The following is a 23835-nucleotide window of genomic DNA, read 5'->3' as shown; positions in this document are numbered from 1 at the left end:
AGAGCAAACTTGACTCTGTAACACCCACAGTGTTAACGCACCACAATGTTAACATCAAAACTTTTAAAGTGTACATATGGGATCATCTGAAAAAGTGTTGAAAGTCTAAAAAGTGTTGAAACATTTTAAAAGTGTTAGTCAATCAATCAAGAACACCAGAGTTCCTGGTATCCCAACCACTGTGGGCGTTGGAACTAACATTTTAAAAGTGATGGTCAATCAATCAAGAACACCAGAGTTCCTGGTATCCCAACCACTGTGGGCGTTGGAACTAACATTTTAAAAGTGTTAGTCAATCAATCAAGAACACCAGAGTTCCTGGTATCCCAACCACTGTGGGCGTTGGAACTAACATTTTAAAAGTGATGGTCAATCAATCAAGAACACCAGAGTTCCTGGTATCCCAACCACTGTGGGCGTTGGAACTAACATTTTAAAAGTGATGGTCAATCAATCAAGAACACCAGAGTTCCTGGTATCCCAACCACTGTGGGCGTTGGAACTAACATTTTAAAAGTGATGGTCAATCAATCAAGAACACCAGAGTTCCTGGTATCCCAACCACTGTGGGCGTTGGAACGAACATTTTAAAAGTGTTAGTCAATCAATCAAGAACACCAGAGTTCCTGGTATCCCAACCACTGTGGGCGTTGGAACGAACATTTTAAAAGTGTTAGTCAATCAATCAAGAACACCAGAGTTCCTGGTATCCCAACCACTGTGGGCGTTGGAACTAACATTTTAAAAGTGATGGTCAATCAATCAAGAACACCAGAGTTCCTGGTATCCCAACCACTGTGGGCGTTGGAACGAACATTTTAAAAGTGATGGTCAATCAATCAAGAACACCAGAGTTCCTGGTATCCCAACCACTGTGGGCGTTGGAACGAACATTTTAAAAGTGATGGTCAATCAATCAAGAACACCAGAGTTCCTGGTATCCCAACCACTGTGGGCGTTGGAACTAACATTTTAAAAGTGATGGTCAATCAATCGAAGACATGTATAAAAACACGTTTAATATCTTGATGTATATATATACTATACTGTACCTGCACATTCTTGGCGAGTGTCCAGGGTGTAGCCGTTATTGCACTCGCAGCGGTAGCTAGAGCCCACGAGGATGCAGCGACTGTGCAGACACAGGTTGGGCAGCTGCTTACAGACGTTTATCGTCTGGTTCAGAGTCGCTGTGCCTGTCCAACATACCCCATAGTAGCTCATCATAATCAGTGTGCTTTCCCCTCCATCCATCCCTCAATCCATCTACAGTGCATTTGGAAATGATTCAGACCCCTTGACTTTTTCCACATTTTGTTACGTTAAAGCCTTATTCTAAAATGTAGTAAAACACATTTTTCCCTCATCAATCTTCACACAATATCCCATTAAAAAAACAGCAAAAACTTTGACATTTTTGTAAATGTACAACATTTTTTTAAAATAAGGAAATATCACATTTACATAAGTATTCAGACCCTTTACCCAGTACTTTATTGAAGCACCTTTGGCAGCGATTACAGCCTTGAGTCTTCTTGAGTATGACGCTATAAGCTTGGCACACATATATTTGGAGAGTTTCTCCAATTCTTCTCTGCAGATCCTCTCAAGCGCTGTCAGGTTGGATGGGGAGTGTCGCTGAACAGCTATTTTCAGGTCTCTCCAGAGATGTTTGATCGGGTTCAAGCCCGGGCTCTGGCTGGCCACTCAAGGACATTCAGAGATTTGTCCTGAAGCTACTCCTGCGTTGTCTTGGCTGTGTGCTTAGGGTCGTTGTCCTGTTGGAAGGTGAACCTTCGCCCCAGTCTGAGGTCCTGAGCACTCTGGAGCAGGTTTTCATCAAGGATCTCTCTGTACTTTGCTCCATTCGTCTTTCCCTCAACCCTGACTAGTCTCCCAGTCCCTGCCGCTGAAAAACATCCCCACTACATGATGCTGCCACCACCATGCTTCACCGTAGGGATGGTGCCAGGTTTCCTCCAGACGTGACGCTTGGCATTCAGGCCAAAGAGTTCAATCTTGGTTTCATCAGAACAGATAATCTTGTTTCTCATGGTCTGAGAGTTCTTTAGGTGCCATTTGGCAAACACCAAGTGGCTGTCATGTGCCTTTTACTGAGGAGTGGCTTCCGTCTGGTCACTCTACCATAAAGGCCTGATTGGTGGAGTGCTGCAGAGATGGTTGTCCTTCTGGAAGTTTCTCCCATCTCCACAGAGGAACTCCCATCTCCACAGAGGAACAGAGGAGCTCTGCCAGAGTGACCATTGGCTTCTCCCCAGATTGAACAGTTTGGCTGGGCGGCCAGCTCTAGGAAGAGTCTTGGTGGTTCCAAACTTCTTCCATTTAAGAATGATGGAGGCCACTGTGTTCTTGGGGACCTTCAATGCTGCAGAAATTTTTTGATACCATTCCCCAGATCCATGCCTCGACACAATCCTGTCTAGGAGCTCTACGGACAATTCCTTCAACCCCCTGGCTTGGTTTTTGCTCTGACATGCACTGTCAACTGTGGGACCTTAAATAGACATTTGTGTGGCTTTCCAACTTATGTCCAATCAATTGTAATTTACCACAGGTGGACTCCAATCAAGTTATAGAAACATCTCAAGGATGATCAATGTAAACAGGATGCACCTGAGCTCAATTTCGAGTCTCATAGCAAAGGGTCTGAATACTTATGTAAATAAGGTATTTCTGGTTATTATTTTTAATACATTTGCAAACATTTCTAAAAACCTGTTTTCACTTTGTCATTATGGGGTATTGTGTGTAGATTGATGAGGATTTTATTTTATTTTATCCATTTTAGAATGAGGCTGTAACGTAACAAAATGTGGAAAAGGTCATGGGGTCTGAATACTTAACGAATGCTCTGCATATATGTACTGTGCATGTCTTACAGCTTGCAGAGCTTATGCTCATATGCTCCTATGCTCTATCTGTTGAATGTGTGGGTGCTTATAGTGCATGTGGAGGTTTCCTTACCTAAGTCTGGCCTTTGTCCATTTCCATTAGGAACCCCTTGGCCATTCAGTGTTGGATCGTAGCCACTGCTGGGTTTAGATGGATCATACCTACCATTGGGCCTGGATGGGTCATACCCCCCATTGGGTCTAGATGGATCATAGCCACCATTGGGGCTGGACGGGTCGTTGCCACCATTGGGTCTTTGAGGGATCAAAGGATTTAGAGGATTCATGGGGTTGGGTCTCCCTCCAAAGTCTCCATCTGGGTAGGGTAGGACTCCTTGGACACACAGCCGGCGGTACTCCTCTGGGGGACGGTGAGACAAAGATCAAAATGTTAGTCAGCAATGAGAGGAAAGGTCATCTGGATGATGGTGGAACAGGTTTGAAATGTTCAAACATCAATAGGTTTGACCGGCAGTAGAGGTCAAAGGTCAAAACTACAGTGTGCCTTGAAACAGATCATGTCTAAGGACACTAAGCCAAACTACTTCAAACCCTTGACTATGTCTCTCTTTGACATCAAAGTATCAAGTCAGTTGGTTGCTCCGATAGCACACAAATACTCTCTAAAGCTCTCGATAAGATCTAAAGCAATCACAACCCACGGTCATGTTCTGTAGGCCACAACACAGCAACAATTTTGAAGATTTTATGAACATTATTGGACAAGTTCAAGTTCTCCTACGTTTCTCCCATTTTGTGCTTACCGAACATGACCCAGCAGACGTTCCGCCCCCCCACAAACATGAGTTGCTCACCCCTGTCCTCTAGACTTGAGATGAAACCAATCTGAGTTGCTCACCGCTGTCCTCTAGATTTTAGGTGAAACCAAACTGAGTTGCTCACCGCTGTCCTCTAGATTTTAGGTGAAACCAACCTGAGTTGCTCACCGCTGTCCTCTAGTTTTGAGGTGAAACCAACCTGAGTTGCTCACCCCTGTCCTCTAGACTTGAGATGAAACCAACCTGAGTTGCTCATCCCTGTCCTCTAGACTTGAGATGAAACCAACCTGAGCTGCTCACCGCTGTCCTCTAGATTTGAGTTGAAACCAAGCTGAGTTGCTCACCGCTGTCCTCTAGATTTGAGGTGAAACCAACCTGAGTTGCTCACCGCTGTCCTCTAGATTTGAGGTGAAACCAACCTGAGTTGCTCACCGCTGTCCTCTAGATTTGAGGTGAAACCAACCTGAGTTGCTCACCACTGTCCTCTAGATTTGAGGTGAAACCAACCTGAGTTGCTCACCACTGTCCTCTAGATTTGAGGTGAAACCAACCTGAGTTGCTCACCGCTGTCCTCTAGATTTGAGGTGAAACCAACCTGAGTTGCTCACCACTGTCCTCTAGATTTGAGGTGAAACCAACCTGAGTTGCTCACCGCTGTCCTCTAGATTTGAGGTGAAACCAACCTGAGTTGCTCACCGCTGTCCTCTAGATTTGAGGTGAAACCAACCTGAGTTGCTCATCGCTGTCCTCTAGATTTGAGGTGAAACCAACCTGAGTTGCTCACCGCTGTCCTCTAGATTTGAGGTGAAACCAACCTGAGTTGCTCACCCCTGTCCTCTAGACTTGAGATGAAACCAACCTGAGTTGCTCATCCCTGTCCTCTAGACTTGAGATGAAACCAACCTGAGTTGCTCACCGCTGTCCTCTAGACTTGAGATGAAACCAACCTGAGTTGCTCACCGCTGTCCTCTAGATTTGAGGTGAAACCAACCTGAGTTGCTCACCGCTGTCCTCTAGACTTGAGGTGAAACCAACCTGAGTTGCTCACCGCTGTCCTCTAGACTTGAGATGAAACCAACCTGAGTTGCTCACCCCTGTCCTCTAGACTTGAGATGAAACCAAAGCAACACATGCCAGTGAAGTAGGAGTTGGAGTAGCAGATATCCTGTGTGCTATGCCCAGTCTGGGGTGAGAGCCAGAGGAAATGGGGGAGAGTGCCAGGGGCTTTCCGTGCCCTCCAGTCTGCCCTGACATCACCAAGGTAAAATTCTGTTACCGCCTGCAGCAGCTGAACACTATCTGTTACCACATGACAGGAGCTTTGAACTGGGCTCAGCATCAGATTCAGCGGTTCTCCAACCTGCCTCAGGTTTTCAAGGGCTTTTTACAATGAGGTGCAGTTGAGGGCAGAACCTACATAACTCTTTAATACAGAGAGATATAACGATGGTTTTGACGTTGAAGTAGCTAATAATGATACAGAGAAATATAACTATGGAAATGTCTAAAGGTTTTGACGTTGAAGTAGTGTCACGGATCCACCCCCAGGTACTGCTGCTCATTCCGTTCACCAGCTCCGGAGGTCTACGTTACCGGGCCTTCTAGGCGTCACTGAACTCGATTCATTACCACCAACCACAGACTGTCTTGTCTCATTACGCACACCTGGTTCCCATTCCCCACACCTGGTTCCCATTCCCCACACCTGGTTCCCATTCCCCAAACCTGGTTCCCATTCCCCACACCTGATTCCCATGGTACCACCCAGGTTCCCATTCCCAAACTGTCTTGTCTCAAACCTTTCCCATTCCCACACCTGGTTCCCATTCCCCACACCTGGTTCCCATTCCCCACACCTGGCTTTCCCCAAACCTTTCCCCCCCAAAACTGGTTCCCATTCCCCAAACCTGGTTCCCATTCCCCCTGCTTCCCATTCCCCACCTGGTTCCCATTCCCCACACCTGGTTCCCATTCCCCACACCTGGTTCCCATTCCCCACACCTGGTTCCCATTCCCCAAACCTGCTTCCCATTCCCCACACCTGGTTCCCATTCCCCCAGATTAGTACAGTGGCAAGTAGAAGTATATGAACCCTTTGGAATTACCTGGACTTCTGTATAAATTGGTAATAAAATGTGATCTGATCTTCATCTAAGTCACAACAGTAGACAAACACAGTCTTTTTAAACTAATTACACACAAACAATTATACGTTTTCATGTCTTTATTGAACATACCGTGTAAACATTCACAGTTGCAGGGTGGGAAAAGTATGTGATCCCTTGGATTTAATAACTGGTCACCCCTCCTTTGACAGCAATAACCTCAACCAAATGTTTTCTGTAGTTGTGAATCAGACCTGCACAACAGTCAGGAGGAATTTTGGAACATTCCTTTTTTTAAACTATTTCAGTTCAGCAATATCTTTGGGATGTCTGGTGTGAACCGCTTTCTTTAGGTCATGCCACAGCATCTCAATCAGGTTGAGGTCAGGACTCTGACTGGGCCACTCCAGAAGGAGTATTTTCTTCTGTTGAAGCCATTCTGTCGTTGAGTTACTTCTGTGTTTTGGGTCGTTGTCCTGTTGTATCACCCAACTTCTGTTGAGATTCAACTGGTGGACAGATAGCCTAACATTCTCCTGCAAAATGTCTTGATAAACTTGGGAATTCATTTTTCCGTCGATGATAACAAGCTGTCCAGGGCCTGAGACAGCAAAGCAGCTCCAAACCATGATTCTCCCTCCACCAGACTTTGCAGTTGGGATGAGGTTTTGATGTTGGTGTGCTGTGCCTTTTTAGTGCTGTGGAACATCCAGATGCTCTTTTGCTATCTTCAGACGTGCAGCAATGTTTTTTTGGACAGCAGTGGCTTCTTCCGTGGTGTCCTCCCATGAACACCATTCTTGTTTAGTGTTTTACATGTCGTAGACTCATCAACAGAGATGTTAGCATGTTCCGGAGATTTCTGTAAGTCTTTAGCTGACACTCTAGGATTCTTCTTAACCTCATTGAGCATTCTGCGCTGTGCTCTTGCAGGCATCTTTGCAGGACGGCCACTCCTAGGGAGACTAGCAACAGTGTTGAACTTTCTCCATTTATAGACAATTTGTCTTACCGTGGACTGATGAACATCAAGGCTTTTAGAGATACTTTTGTAACCCTTTTCAGCTTTATGCAAGTCAACAGTCTTCTGAGATCTTTTTTGTTTGAGGCATGGTTCACATCAGGCAATGCTTCATGTGAATAGCAATCTCAAATTTTGTGAGTGTTTTTTTATAGGGCAGGGCAGCTCTAACCAACATCTCCAATCTCGTCTCATTGATTGGACTCCAGCTTAACTGACTCCTGACTCCAATTAGCTTTTGGAGAAGTCATCAGCCTTGGGGTTCACATACCTTTTCCAACCTTACACAGTGAATGTTTAAATGATGTATTCAATATAGACTTGAAAAATACAATCATTTGTGTGTTATTAGTTTAAGCAGACTGTGTTTGTCTGTTGTTGTGACTTAGATGAAGATCAGATCTAATTTAATGACCAATTTATGCAGAAATACAGATAATTCCAAAGGGTTCACATACTTTTTCTTGCCACTGTAAGTGTATATATGTGTCACTTTGTGACATCAGCTGATGTAAGAAGGGCTTTATAAATACATTTGATTGATTGATTGAAATGTCTAAAGGTTTTGACGTTGAAATAGCTAATAATGATAGTCATTCACACATGACACTGCATAGTGTATGGAGATAGGCAGCCCTGGTCCTAGAGAGCCAAATGATCTCAGGTGTTAGACTGAGCCCAGCACTAAGACACATATTAGCATCAAGCAGGGTCTTAATTTAATCAATTAGCTAAGTCAAGGCCATAATTGATTGACTCAAGTGTTTTGGAACCAAAGCATGTAACCTCAAGATATGATAGTCTATTGAGTAGAATAGGAGATTATCACTACTAATAAATTAAATATCTTCATTGTAAATGTTTCATCACACTAACTAAGAACCAGGCTTGCCAACCAAACATTGGCATAGGGGGAATATTATAGATCGGTGACTCACCTGATCGTCGGGCGGGGCATATTTCAGGCAGGGCCCCTCGTGCCCAGCAGCGTCCACTGTCACAGCAGCATGTGGCCTTACTGAAGAGGCCGGGCAGCTCCTGGGCACAGCGGCCGTTCAGCAGACCCCCGAAACACGAGCCTGCCTGCTGGTCTGAGAGAGAGGGAACAAGACATGGCATCACACAGTTAACACATACTGTACACCTTGTCATAGGTGACTAGGATGCTGTCACAGACACACATTGTCCCAGGGTGAGAGGCAGACGAACAGGCAGAACGACAGCCAGATAGGCAGACAGCGAGACAGGCAGACAGCGAGACAGGCAGAACGACAGGGCGATAGCCAGACAGGCAGACAGACAGGCAGACAGCGAGACAGGCAGACAGCGAGACAGGCAACCAGCCAGACAGGCAGCCAGACAGGCAGACAGCGAGACAGGCAGACAGCGAGACAGGCAAAACGACAGGGCGACAGCCAGACAGGCAGAACAACAGGGCAACAGCCAGACAGTCAGACAGACAGGCAGGCAGACGAACAGGCAGAACGACAGCCAGACAGGCAGACAGACAGGCAGGCAGGCAGCGAGACAGGCAGAACGACAGGGCGACAGCCAGACGGGCAAACAGACAGGCAGGCAGCGAGACAGGCAGAACGACAGGGCGACAGCCAGACAGGCAGACAGACAGGCAGGCAGCGAGACAGGCAGACAGCGAGGCAGGCAGACAGTACAAGCCTAATAATTCACCCAATGTTTCGAAATGTGCTAATTCATCCTCTCATACATTTACCACTTGAATTCCGCAACGCTGTTGCTAATTTCACTCAGCTAATAGCTGCTTCCTTTCACCCTGCGACCTATGGCGACCTTTTTGTCGTAAATACGGGGGAGCACTTTGACGTCGTTTTCACATAACTCCTTGATGTGGACGACATGTGAAATATTACAGACATCTATCAGGGGCATTTTAGATGAAGTCAAAACACACTGTCATCCCTGAAAATGAAGCGTTTGGTGTTTTTTTGCTACTTCGGTTCCTGAAAACACAGTGTCCTTTCTCCTAAGCAGCCAGCCCATGACAAACACTGTGTTGTGTGTTGTACTGCTGTAATTAAGGCAATAACAACACTGTTGGTACATAGTTACTAAATACTTTGTAATGACATAGAAATGCAGTGGAACAGATGTTGATATTTTGTTATTGCACAAGCGGAATACAGTGGAACAGTGTTGTGTTTTTGGGGAGTTTTTTTTTTTTTTTTTTTTACCTTTAACTAGGCAAGTCAGTTAAGAACAAAATCTTATTTATAATGAAGGCCTACGAGCAGTGGGTTAACTGCCTTGTTCAGGGGGCAGAATACAGTGTAACAGTGTTGTGTTCCAGACCATCTAAAGCGAGACAGATTGAAGACCAAGACCGGAGCAAATCGAGTCCGAGTCAAGTCCGAGACTGGGAGGGGGGGGGGTCAAGACTGAGTCAAGGCCGAGACTGGGAGGGGCGGGGAGGGGGGGTCACTGAGGGGGGGGGGTGGGAGGGGGGGAGGGGCGCGGGGGGTGGGGGGTCAAGACCAAGTCAAGACCGAGACCGGGAGGGGCAAGACCGAGTCAAGACTGAGACCGGAGGGGTGAGACCGAGTCATGACTGAGACCGGAGGGGAGACCGAGTCAAGACTGAGACCGGAGGGGCAAGACCGAGTCAAGACTGAGACCGGAGGGGCGAGACCAAGTCAAGACCGAGACTGGGAGGGGCGAGACCAAGTCAAGACCGAGACCGGAAGGGCGAGACCGAGTCAAGACTGAGAACGGGAGGGGTGGGCGGGCGAGACCAAGTCAAGACCGAGACCTGAGGGGCGGAGGGCAAAACCGAGTCAAGAATGTGACTGGGAGGGGCAAGACCGAGTCAAGAATGTGACTGAGAGGGGCAAGACCGAGTCAAGGCCGAGACCGGAAGGGCGAGACCGAGTCAAGACCGAGACCTGAGGGGCGGAGGGCAAAACCGAGTCAAGACCGAGACCGAGTCAAGACCGAGACCGGAGGGGCGAGACCGAGTCAAGACCAAGACTGGGAGGATCGGGTGGCGAGACCGAGTCAAGACTGAGACCGGAGGGGCGAGTCCAAGTCAAGACCGAAATCGGGGGAGGCAAGATCGAGTAAAGACCGAGACAAGACAGAGAATGCAGGGGCGGGGTCGAGAGCGAGTCAAGACCGAGACCGAAGGGGCGAGACCAAGTCAAGACCAAGACCGGAGGGGTGGGGGGCGAGACCAAGTCAAGACCAAGAACGGAGGGGAGAGACCGAGTCAAGACCAAGACAAGACCGAAACTGGGAGGGGGACAAATGGTCAGAGACCGAGTCAAGACCAAGACCAGAAAACTGCGAATCCAATCCAATTCATGATTGTCATTTTGTCAAATCATCACCTAATAAGAGTTCAAAATGTCCAGTATTTCTGTGTTCATATCTCAGAACAACATACGGATTCTTTAGTCATTCAGTGGAAAAAAATGCATTCTGGGGGAAAATAGCACCACTACAAATGATTACTAACCCAAACACAGTGGGGAACAATGGGCCTTCCACGCCTTCAAAGAAAGGCTACGGATTTATAAAATAATAATTATAATAATATAATAGTAATGCTATAATTATAATATTATTTTCAATGATGTTCTGATTTTAATCTTTTCAGTTTTTGTTGGAAAGTAAAGGGTTAACACTGCTGGTCACTGGGGTGATACATCTAGCTAGCTAAGTCAGACATTGGCTAGGCCATCTGAAGCTAGATAAAGGCAACTGCCATTCAACTGTATTAGGGCAAAATTTTGGAGTGACAGTGGAATCAGCCAATCACATTTTGACTTAATAGGCGGGACCGTTTTTACAAAAACGTATGGAAACTTCTGTCTTCTTGAAGGCCAACATGTCACTGTGCAATAGCGAGCAGTAGTTTTCACACGGTATAGCTCGCTAGCTTTTGTTTTGTGCTAGTTTGCAGCGGCTGCAGCAGGTATCCGACACTGAGACAAGACCGAGTACGAATGTATCCGACTCTGAGACAAGACCGAGTACGAATGTATCCGACTCTGAGACAAGACCGAGTACGAATGTATCCGACACTGAGTCAAGACCGAGTACGAATGTATCCGACACTGAGTCAAGACCGAGTACGAATGTATCTGACACTGAGACAAGACCGAGTACAAATGTATCCGACACTGAGACAAGACCGAGTACGAATGTATCCGACACTGAGACAAGACCGAGTACGAATGTATCTGACACTGAGACAAGACCGAGTACGAATGTATCCGACACTGAGACAAGACCGAGTATGAATGTATCCAACTCTGAGACAAGACCGAGTATGAATGTATCCAACTCTGAGACAAGACCGAGTATGAATGTATCCGACACTGAGACAAGACCGAGTATGAATGTATCCAACTCTGAGACAAGATCGAGTACGAATGTATCCAACTCTGAGACAAGACCGAGTACGAATGTATCCAACTCTGAGACAAGACCGAGTATGAATGTATCCGACACTGAGACAAGACCGAGTATGAATGTATCCAACTCTGAGACAAGACCGAGTACGAATGTATTCGACACTGAGACAAGACCGAGTATGAATGTATCCAACTCTGAGACAAGACCGAGTATGAATGTATCCAACTCTGAGACAAGACCGAGTACGAATGTATCCGACACTGAGACAAGACCGAGTATGAATGTATCCAACTCTGAGACAAGATCGAGTACGAATGTATCCAACTCTGAGACAAGGCCGAGTACGAATGTATCCGACTCTGAGACAAGACCGAGACACTCAATATGTGGTCTCGAGACTGGACTTGAGTACTACACCACTGCAGTGGAATTCACACACGTACACACACACATTGATCTTATAGTCAGTTAACACACAAAACACACATACGAGGCACACATACTGAGGTACTGTGGACACACACACACAGTACTTCAGCTTGGTGTCGCCAGAAATCCCCTTAAAACATTTATGGCTGCATATTTCGACAGTGTGGCGTGAGAGGTGGCTGAGCATCCTACGGTAGCCTGGCTGGCTCTACTGTATATAGGTCAGCAGGGAACTTCTGAAGAACGAGAGTGTGAGTCCCAAATGTCACCCTATTCCCTATTATATAGTGCCCTACTTTTGACCAAAGGCCCATAAGGTGCAGCCCTAGTCTTGTCTGACATCCGTGGCTCGAAGGCCTGTATGCACATGTGGGCCTCAATAAAGAGCATGTTATTTTTTGTTCTAGATACAGTAGAGACCCTGTGATTAAAGTACTCATTCAGGAATGTAACATGCAGAGTTACATTGTATCACCACAATTGAAATGCTGAAATGCACATATGTTGTAATTATATCTGCATCCACAACATGTCAGTCACGGGGTTGGGGGGGGTTGTTATTGATTACTAATGTATTTCACAATGCTCCAACAAAAACATAACCCTGACCTTAGAAATGATATCCAAAATAAATATACACCCTTTGGGGAAAATCATGGGGGATCCACATCACATCAGCCAATCGCAAACCAAAACCCAGATGTTACCATCACTTGACTTGCACAGCTAAACGTTTATGTTATTTTTCTAATTTGCAAATAAATACAGAATGCCAATTGGCTCCTTTCATTGTTCTAGTGGTCATAAGGATGGATTCTATCGGAGACCATAAACCTGTACTCACACGCACAGCAGTGTTCTAGAATATTGGACCGTTGGCTTTCATATTTTCCGAATTAATCAGCGCGGCTCAAGCAATTTCTCCAACTGTCAACACATTCAGATGAATAGAGGAGGTATACATGGAGCCGCATTGGTTGGGAATTGTGGGAAAGTGTGTGTTCGGGCTGTACGTTGGTTTTAGAGCCGCGTAGATGTCACAAAGGGATGCAGACTGTCGCGTCTCTGCGTCTTTGCACTCTGAATTACACTTAAGAACACTCTCTAAGGAGCCTCACCCGTCCCCTATGTACAGGTCTAGCATTAGCTTCCCCTCCCCCAATCCGGACCTTAAGCATTAATAGGGGAAATGCAAAACTGACCCAAGATCAGCATCTAGGGGCAACTTGCCCCTATTTTATTTATTCCACCTTTATTTAACCAGGTAGGCTAGTTGAGAACAAGTTCTCATTTACAACTGCGACCTGGCCAAAATAAAGAAAAACAGTGTGACACAAACAACACAGAGTTACACATGGAATAAACAAACATACAGTCAATAATACAGTAGAAAAAAGTCTATATACAATGTGTGCAAATGAGGTAGGATAAGGGAGGTAAGGCAATAAAGAGGCCATAGTGGCGAAATAATTACAATATAGCAATTAAACACTGGAGTGATAGATGTGCAGAAGATGAATGTGCAAGTAGAGATACTGGGGTGCAAAGGCTTAAAATAAATGAAATAAATAACAGTATGGGGATGAGGTAGTTGGATGGACTATTTACAGATGGGATATGTACAGGTGCAGTGATCTGTGAGCTGCTCTGACAGCTGGTGTTTAAAGTTAGTGAGGGAGATATGAGTCTCCAGCTTCAGTGATTATTGCAGTTCGTTCCAGTCATTGGCAGCAGAGAACTGGAAGGAAAGACAGCCAAAGGAGGAATTGGCTTCGGGGGTGACCAGTGAAATATACCTGCTGGACCGAGTGCTATGGGTGGGTGTTGCTATGATGACCATGGAGATGAGATAAGGCGGGGCTTTACCTAGAAAAGACTTATAGATGACCTGGAGCCAGTGGGTTTGGCGACGAATATGAAGTGAGGGCCAGCCAACGAGAGCATACAGGTCGCAGTGGTGGGTAGTATATGGGGCTTTGGTGACAAAACGGATGGCACTGTGACAGATTACATCCAATTTGCTGAGTAGAGTGTTGGAGGATAGTCAGTTTTACGAGGGTATGTTTGGCAGCATTCGTGAAGGAGGCTTTGTTGCGAAATAGGAAGTCAATTCTAGATTTAATTTTGGATTGGAGATGCTTAATGTGAGTTTGGAAGGAGAGTTTACAGTCTAACCAGACACCTAGGTATTTGTAGTTGTCCACATAAGTCAGAACCGTCCAGAGTAGTGATGCTGGACGAGCGGGCAGCTGTGGGCAGCAATCGGTTGAAGAGCATGCATTTAGTTTTACTTGCATTTAAGAGCAGTTGGAGGCTACGGAAGGAGTGTGGTATGGTATTGAAGCTCGTCTGGAGGTTAGTTAACACAGTGTCCAAAGAAAGGCCAGAAGTATACAGAATGTTGTCGTCTGCGTAGAGGTGGATCAGAGAATCACAGGCAGCAAGAGCGACATCATTGATGTATACATAGAAAAGAGTTGGCCTGAGAATTGAACCCTGTGGCACCCCCATAGAGACTGCCAGAGGTCCGGACAACAGTGTGTCCGATTTGACACACAGAACTCTGTCTGAGAAGTAGTTGGTGAACCAGGCGAGGCAGTCATTTGAGAAACCAAGGCTGTTGAGTCTGCCGATAAGAATGTGGTGATTGACAGAGTCGAAAGCCTTGGCCAGGTCGATGCACAGTATTGTCTCTTATCGATGGCAGTTATGATATTGTATAGGACCTTGAGCGTGGCTGAGGTGCACCCATGACCAGCTCGGAAACCAGATTGCATAGCATAGAAGGTAAGGTGTGATTCAAAATGGTCTGTGATCTGTTTGTTAACTTGGCTTTCAAAAACCTTAGAGAGTCAGGGTTGGATAGATATAGGTCTGTAGCAGTTTGGGTCTAGATTGTGTCCCCCGTTGAGGAGGGGGATGACCGAGGCAGATTTCCAATCCTTGGGGATCTCAGACGATACGAAAGAAAGGTTAAACAGGCTAGTAATAGGGGTTGCAACAATTTCTGCGGATAATTTTAGAAAGAGAGGGTCCAGATTGTCTAGCCCGGCTTATTTGTAGTGGTCCAGACTTTGCAGCTCTTTCAGAGCATCAGCTATCTAGATTTGGGTGAAGGAGAAATGGGGGAGGCTTGGGCAAGTTGCTGTGGGGGGTGCAGGGCTGTTGACCGGGGTAGAGGTGGAAAGCATGGCCAGCTGTAGAAAAATGCTTATTAAAATTCTCAATTATAGTGGATTTATCAGTGGTGACAGTGTTTCCTAGCCTCAGTGCAGTGGGCAGCTGGGAGGAGGTGCTCTTATTCTCTATGGACTTAACAGTGTCCCAGAACTTGTTGGAGTTTGTGCTACAGGATGCTAATTTCTGTTTGAAAAAGCTAGCCTTTGCTTTCCTAACTGCCTGTGTTAACTAACCCCTACACCACCATAACCTTTGCCAACCCTCTTGGAGAGCTACTTTTGTTCCAGCCCAACACACCTGGCTGGGCCGTATTAATTAGGAATCAAAACTAAGAAAACGGACGGAAACAGAGAGGGACTCCCTGAACTTGTCCAATGAGGAACACTTGTTTTGCTACAAACATTTTGCTACATTGTGCTCTTGTAACCGTATAGCTTCCGTCCCTCTCCTCGCACCTACCTGGGCTCGAACCAGACCCCCTCTGCACACATCGACAACTGACACGCACGAAGCATCGTTACCCATCACTTCACAAAAGCCATGGCCCTTGCAGAGCAAGCGGAACAACTACTTCATGGTCTCAGAGCGAGTGACGTCACCATTTGAAACGCTATTAGCGCAAACCACCGCTAACTAGCTAGCCATTTCACATCGGTTACACTCTAATGAATACTGCCCTGGTTCTACTAATCAGCTGCTGATCAGGACCTTGATTAGCTGTATCAGGGCTGGAGGGCTTTAACAAAAAACCTTTATTCCCTGTCGCTTCACTAATTGACAAAGTAGTCCACAAACCTTGTGTGCTATAGATCTACATCCAACACTAATGAAAAGACTAACCAAACCCAGGAGCTTGCTACGTCTGATCTAATCTAATAGAGTCTGTTCAGTGTTCTTTTGTTGGTCTTTCTGAGGGCTGAGGGAGAGAGGGAAAGAGCTAGGGGTTGAGGGAGGAAGAGAGTGGGACCAGTGCAATGTACTTTATCTCTGGAGCTGGTTATCTGCTAATGGCTGTCCTGGAGAGACAGAGGAGCCAGAGACAAGGCAACAGGCCAGACCGGCAAATGCCTTAAGCTCTGGAGATGAGGGCTGCGTCCCAAATTGCCTATGGGCTTTGGTCAAAAGTAGTGCACTACCTAGGGAATAGGGCCTCATTTGGGACACAAACGAGGGGGCTTCCAGCTGTTAAACCACATTTCCTCTCTTACTCTTTGGACGGTCTTTCTTTCTGTACAAAAATGTTGACCTTGATAAAATACCTATTATCTAGAATCATCTCTACATACAGACGTCAAAGTTGAATGTCATTTTGCAGCATGAAACCACCCCACTTGACACGTCATCCTTTACCTTGACCTTGATCTTTCTCCCACCACTCTCTCCTCATCCCCCTGTCTCAACTAGGGGAATGTGAGGTGTGTGATGGGTGGTAACTTGTGGGTTAAGGTCCAGCTGCTGACACTGTTTGATCTCTACCCAACACACACACACACACACACACACACACACACACACACACACACACACACACACACACACAAAGTCCTCCTCCCCCCCATTCTCCACTTGTCAGAGCATGCTTCAGATGGAGGGGTAGCCTAGCCTGGTCTGGTCTGGTTTTCTCCCCTGGACCAACCTGGTAACCCTAACCATAACCCTGGTAACCATAACAATAAAACATGGGGCGGCAGGGTAGCCTAGTGGTTAGAGTGTTGGACTAGTAACTGGAAGGTTGCAAGTTCAAATCCCCGAGCTGACAAGGTACAATTCTGTCGTTCTGCCCCTGAACAGGCAGTTAACCCACTGTTCCTAGGCCGTCATTGAAAATAAGAATTTGTTCTTAACTGACCTGCCTGCTTAAATAAAGGTAAATAACACTAACTGTAACCCTGCTCTGTAGTTTGTAATTGGCCCAGACACACAACAGTACAGGAGAGAGAGAGAAAAAACTAAGAAGAGAGAGAGTTCATATTGTTTATTTCACTTGCTTTGGCAATGCAAAACATATGTTTCCCATGGCAATAAAACCCCTTAAATTGAATTGAGAGAGTGACATAGAGAGAGAGTGACACAGAGTGTGAGAGAGAGAGACACACACACAAGGCTCCTGATGGGCCTTTCTAATTCACATGAAAGCCCAGAGCTGCTGATGGAGTAAGAGAGAGCGGGGTCTCGGGCTTCGGGTTCGATGACATGGGTTGTTAACAAGAAACCTGATGACAATGACTTGCACCTTTCTTTCCAAGCCAGCAGTGGAGAGACACTGCCGTTTAGCCTCCCCGTCTCAACATTCCAGATTCCAAGTATCTCTGGTGAGGATTGGGGTTAGTGGGGAACTTTCAGTCATAAAATAGGTGGTGATAGCCCCAAACTTTGATTTGGTATAGTCCTATATACTACAAGGCCAAAGGTTTCATGTACAGTAAATATGGAATAGCTTCAAACCTCATGATGGGTGGACGAATACTAATGATTAAGTGCTTTTGATTTATTTATTTTTAAGTCTACCTTTACTTACCCAGGTAAATGTACTAAAAATCAAATCAAATACCAACCATGAGTAAATAAGATGACTAGCTATGTGGTAGGCCATTATGATGGAATGACTGGGGCTAAGTCACAATAGAGCTTTCTGGATGAATGGGCTTTAACACAAGGGGAACACCAAATCCAATATCCGCAAACAGGAAGAGTGGACAGAGAGAGAAACAGAGAGACAGAGTGAAGAAAGAGACAGAGAGACAGAGTGAAGATAGAGAGAGAAAGAGTTAGAGAGTGGACAGAGAGAGAGAGTTAGAGAGAGACAGAGAGAAAGAGTTAGAGGCAGAGAGACAGAGAGAGAGAGAGACAGAGAGAAAGATTTAGAGAGAGAGAGAGAGAGAGAGAGAGAGAAAGAGTGAGAGAGAGAGAGAGAGACAGAGCGAAGAAAGAGACAGAGAGACAGAGTGACAGAGCAAAGAGAGAGAGAGAGAGAGAGAGAAAAAAGAGACAGAGCGAAGAAAGAGACAGAGAGACAGAGCAAAGATAGAGAGAGAGAGAGAGAGAGAGAGAGAGAGAGAGAGAGAGAAAGAGTTAGAGAGAGACAGAGACATAGCGAAGAGAGAGAGACAGAGACATAGCGAAGAGAGAGAGAGAGAGAAAGAGTTAGAGAGAGAGAGAGAAAGAGTTAGAGAGAGACAGAACACAGAGTACAGAGAAAGAGAGAGATCGAGAGAGACTGCCTGTAGTTACACACTGAGTAAATGAATCTGAGAGGAACTGGTGGTCAGCAGTCTCAGCACTGTGCAGATTACACAGGGATAATACTGCACCTGAAACAACACACACACACGCACACACGCGCACACACACAGATGGGAAAAAAAACACACATGCCCACACAGAAACACACACACACACATGCCCAGTTGCGCACACACACACACACACACACACACACACACACACACACACACACACACACACACACACACACAGTGGGTAACATGAAAGTCAAGCTTAAGCCTAAGTCTATGGGTAAATGAAAATAAATCCAGTTTCTGGTAATGTGGACTAATACCCAAACAATACATCACCCAGATGCTAGCAGGACTACCAGATGCTAGCAGGACTACCAGATGCTAGCAGGACTACCAGATTTACATTGGATGAGTGTTAAAACCACTACTAGAGAAAAGATACACGTAGATCCACTAAACTTTCTGGTTTCTACTAGAATCTACTTACCAATGCAGCGAGTTTTGTCAGGAGATGGGATGTAGCCAGAGGGACAAACACAAGAGTAACTGCCCACCGAGTTGAAACACTGTCCTCCGTCACAAATGCGGGAAATGGTGACACACTCATCCACATCTGACAGGAAAGAGATACATGTTATAACCCGGTGTCTCATTGGTGTCAGACAGCAAGGAAAATCTTTGACTAATGTATCACCTATGACTAAATGTCATTTTTGTTGAAATTTGTATTTTCTACATTCTCAACATGTATGTGAATAACATACTGTAATAATATATAATTCCCAATCTCCACAATACACAAAACAACACAAAATTAAAGACCACATTTTTCACAAATTTATTTCACAAATAGGGACAAATTTACATTTTCTGTATATACTGCTGCCTACACAATTGCCCCTTGTGGGATAAATAAGGTATTTTGAATTTAAATTGAATTAAACTTTGCAGTCTGCCTACAGTAAGGGGCTACAGTAAGGCTACGCCCCAAATAGCACCCTATTCCCTATATAGTGCACTACATACGTACTAGGTTGTCATTTGGGACTCAACCCTAAGCCAGTACTGTGCTGCATGGCCTCTCACTGTTAATCCCAGTGTATATCTTTACAAAGAGTGACTTGCACTTGAAGAATCCAAAGCATGTTGGAGAGGCAGTAAAAAAAAAAGAGAGGGAAAAGCATGAGAGGAGGTTCGTATTTACCTTTGTCACTGAAACAGTGGGCTCAGTGTTGGGACTGTTACCTCAGTAAACTACAGTCTGCAGCACTAACATACTGGACCACGTCTCAAAAAGAAAAAAAACGACTTGGAGAGAGGAAGACGCCATTTTGAGACTTCAAGGGAAGGAACGTCTCAATGTTCATGTATTTTTTTTTGTCCTGTTTCAAAATGGATGTCTTTTGCCAAGAATTGATTTCCAAAGGTAATCAATACCATTACTTGCTGAACCTCATACAGTAAAATAGAACACTCAGTTCTACCATGCACCAATCTAAGACGTTCTACACCATTTAGGGTCACTTGATCAGTACTAATCCCAATATACAAGTATTTTATCACCAAAGGCAAACAAAGAGCTAAATTTGACCAACGTTTTTATTTTATTTTATTTTATTTTATTTAACTAGGCAAGTCAGTTAAGAATAAATTCTTATTTTCAATCACGGCCTAGGAACAGTGCGTTAACTGCCTTTTTCAGGGACAGAAGGACAGATATTTACCTTGTTAGCTCGGGGGATTCGATCATGCAACCTTTCGGTTACTAGTCCAACGCTCTAATCACTAGGCTACCCTAGAGTCTACCCGAGTAGACTCCACACTGAAAGAAAGTGACCTCAAGGATACTTCTTTGATTCTAACTGTGTTGACTTTTTAAATGCTAGACACAACAAGTTGCTATTTGAAATCTAAACACGTAGACAATACGATCATTGTTTACGAGGATGTAATTAGAATGAGCGGTTTTGTAAATAAGTACCTTGCACCTAGAGGGTGAAACAGACGTATGTTATAGACTAACTGAGATATTTACGTAAATGATAGACGAACTGAGAAAATTAAAGAGACGGTAGGAGGATAGCAATTAGCCACGAGGCTAACACAACAACGGGAATTAGCGAGGGTCGAGCCAGACCTAAAAAAGCCCAAGGAATTTACAAGACTGTAATTACGAAGTTCTAAACAGCTTGTTAAGTGTCTTGGACTCTGAAATGGTTTCAGAGGAAAGCCTTGTCATGAGTAGGCATTAGGCTAAGGCCAAAAGGCAGAAGGCCTAACATACGGCTTGCATAGAGGAACATTGGGAGTTTGAGTGTTTAAGTTGAAAGTGTGGTATTTCAGTTTTAAACCTAAAACCTGCCGTTTATCCTTACCGACAACCCTGTTCCTGGAGAGCTACCGTCCTGTAGGTTAACTCCAACCCTGTTCCTAGAGAGCTACCATCCTGTAGGTCAACTCCAGCCCTGTTCCTGGAGAGCTAATGTCCTCTAGGTTAACCTTAACCCTGTTCCTGGAGAGCTACTGTCCTCTAGGTTAACCTTAACCCTGTTCCTGGAGAGCTACTGTCCTGTAGGTTTTCACTCCAACCCTGTTCCTGGAGAGCTACCATCCTGTAGGTCAACTCCAACCCTGTTCCTGGAGAGCTACTGTCCTCTAGGTTAACCTTAACCATGTTCCTGGAGAGCTACTGTCCTCTAGGTTAACCTTAACCCTGTTCCTGGAGAGCTACTGTCCTGTAGGTTTTCACTACAACCCTAATCTAGAAAACCTGATTCTAATAATTAGCCAGGTTAGTTACAACTGGGGTTGGAGTTAAAACCTACAAGAGGGTAGTTCTACAGGAACAGGGTTGGAGAGCCCTGCCTTAAACTCTCAAAGTTATAACTCACCCTAACCCTAGAGGTTCTTGAGTTCTATACAGTCATAATCTTTACGAGCTAAAGAAATAATTGTAACGATGCATGTCCATAAATCACAGTTCTGCCGTTTGCTTCGGTTTAGACAAACGTTACATATAGACCAGATTTGATGAGATCATGTTGCTAACACCCACTTCTCACTACATCATTTTACTGTTTCATTCCATGTACCCAGTGTGTTCACAAAGATTTCACACCCCTTGACTTTTTCCACATTTTGTTGTATTACAGGCTGAATTTAAAATGGATTACATTTAGATTTTTGTTCACTGCCCTACACAAAATACCCCATAATGTCAAAGTAGAATTATGTTTTTTATTTATTTGTTTTTAAATGTATTAGAACTGAAAAGCTGAAATGTCTTGAGTCAATAAGTACTCAAACCCTTTGTTCTGGCAGGAGTAAAAATGTGCTTAACAAGTTACTTAATAGGTTGTATGGACTCACTCTGTGTGCAATAGAGTTTTACATAACAATTATCTGTAAGGTCACTCAGTCGAGCAGTGAATTTTAAACACAGATTTAACCACAAAAGAACAGGGAGATTTTCCAATGCCCCGCAAAGAAGGGCACCTATTAGTAGACGGGTCAAAAAGTCTGACATTGAATATCCGTTTGAGCAGGGTGAAGTTATTAATTACACTTTGGATGGATCAATACACACAGTTACTACAAAGATACAGGCGTCCTTCCTACCTCAGTTGCCGGAGAACAAGGAAACCACTCAGGGATTTCACCATGAGGCCAATGGTGACTTCAAAACAGTTAAGTTTAATGGCTGTGATATGAGAAAACGTAGGATTGATCAACAACATTGTAGTTATTCCACAATACTAAGCTGTTTGCAACAAGGCACTAAAGTAATTAGAGCAAAATATTTGGCAAAGCAATTAACGTTTTGTACTGAATACTTAGTGTTATATTTGGGGCAAATCCAATCAACACATAATTGAGTTCCTCTCTTCATATTTGCAAGCATAGTGTTATCATGTTATGGGTATGCTCGTAATCGTTAAGGACGTTTTTTGGGATAAAAAATAAACGGAATGGAGCTAAGCACAGGAACAAATCCTAGAGGAAAACCTGGTTCAGTCTGCTTTCCACTAGACACTGCGAGATTAATTCCGCAGGACAATAACCTAAAAAACAAGGCCAAATCTACACTGGAGTTCCTTACCATGAAGACAGTGAATGTTCCTGAGTGCCCGAGTTACAGTTTTGACTTAAATCTACTCGAAAATCTATGGCAAGACCTGAAAATGGTTGTCTATCAATGATCAACAACCAATTTGACTGAGCTTGAAGAATTTGGAAAATGGGCAAATGTTGAACAATCCAGGTGTGGAAAGCTCTTAGAGACATACCCAGAAAGACTCACAGCTGTAATCACTGCCAAAAGCGATTCTAACATGTGTTTGAGTCAGGGGGTTGAATACTTATCTAACCAAGACATATTAGTGTTTTATTTATCGTATATTTTGTTCAAATGTTAGAATGTTTCTTCCACTTTGACACTACAGATTATTTTGTGTAGATTTGTTTGTGTAGATTTGTGTAGATCTTTGACAATTCAATCCATTTTAATCCCACTTTGTAACACAACAAAATGTGGAAAAAGTCAAGGTGTGTGAATACTTTCTGAAGGTTCAAGTAGTGGACTTCTGTATATTCCTTAGGATGTTAAAGAAATACTCATTACAATACCCAATAAAACTATACAGGGTAGCAGAGTGGTTAGAGCGTTGGACTAATAACCGGAAGGTTGCGAGTTCAAATCCCTAAGCTGACAAGGTACAAATATATAATTCTGCCCCTGAACAGGCAGTTAACCCACTGTTCCTAGGCCGTTATTGAAAATAAGAATTTGTTCTTAACTGACTTACTTAGTTAAATAAAGATAAAACATTTTTTTTAATCTTACTTCAATATCCATTATTGTGTATCTTGAGCGGTTTCACGGTAAATTAGATAAAAAGGGAAATGAGAGAAAAAGTATCATTAAGCCCAAATGTCTGCCACCATTTCCTGCGTAACTCACCCTCGCACTTCTGGGAGCCCTCTTTCTGCCTGTGGCCAGCTGGACACTTGCACTCGTACGAACCCACGGTGTTGATGCAATTTCCTCCCTGGCAGAGTCCCGGGATGGCCTGGCACTCGTCAACATCTGGGCAAATGAGAGTGGAGCACATAAACAACCACAACTGCGTTCAGGTCAACGCTGCACACTGTAAAATGTAATCGGTCTCCATAATTAGAAGCCTTATTGAATCCTAATTCGAAGGTCAGAGGAAAGTGTTAATCTTACGAGTTTCATTCCAAACGCTAATATTCCCAACATTGAATTGCCCCCCCAGAACAGCCTCAACTCATCGGGGCCAGAATTCCACAGGGATGCTGGCCAATGTTGACAATGATTCCCAGTAGCGTCAAGTTGGCTGGAGGTCCTTCGGGTGGTAAACCATTATTTTTGATGTTGTACTTTTTAGCCCTTTTTCTCCCCAATTGGTAGTTACAGTCTTGTCCCATCGCTGCAACTCCCCTACGGACTCAACAGCCATGCATCCTCTGAAACACAACTCTGCTCGCTTAACCCAGAAGCACCAATGTGTCAGAGGAAACACCATCCAACTGTTGACCGAAGTCAGCTTGCAGGCACCCGGCACGCCACAACGAGTGGGATGGAACAAGGAAATCCCGGCCAGCCAAACCCTCCCCTAACCCGGACGACGCTAGGCCAAATGCGCGCCGCTTTATGGGTCTCCCGGTCACGGCCGGCTGTGACACTGCCTGGGATCAAACCCGGGGCTGTAGTGACAACTCAAGCACTGTGATGCAGTGCCTTAGACTGCTGCACCACTA

General features: G+C 44.8%; 1 protein-coding gene across 2 annotated transcripts in view; it reads right to left on the bottom strand.

The window, feature by feature from the left end:
* LOC112247575 (fibrillin-2) overlaps positions 1-23835 on the bottom strand; it is a 247297-nt gene that overhangs the window by 163857 nt on the left and 59605 nt on the right. For both annotated transcript variants that reach the window (XM_042302707.1, XM_042302708.1), the window contains exons 7-11: positions 23015-23140; positions 18542-18667; positions 7756-7908; positions 2986-3273; positions 1053-1196 (exon numbers count right to left, since the gene is read on the bottom strand). In XM_042302707.1, the coding sequence (XP_042158641.1) occupies positions 1053-1196; positions 2986-3273; positions 7756-7908; positions 18542-18667; positions 23015-23140 (837 nt within the window). The remainder of the gene's footprint in view (positions 1-1052; positions 1197-2985; positions 3274-7755; positions 7909-18541; positions 18668-23014; positions 23141-23835) is intronic.

The sequence above is a fragment of the Oncorhynchus tshawytscha genome, linkage group LG20 (assembly GCF_018296145.1).
Source record: "Oncorhynchus tshawytscha isolate Ot180627B linkage group LG20, Otsh_v2.0, whole genome shotgun sequence".
Taxonomy (NCBI): Eukaryota; Metazoa; Chordata; class Actinopteri; order Salmoniformes; family Salmonidae; genus Oncorhynchus; species Oncorhynchus tshawytscha.
This window is presented reverse-complemented; position numbering and strand designations above follow the sequence as displayed.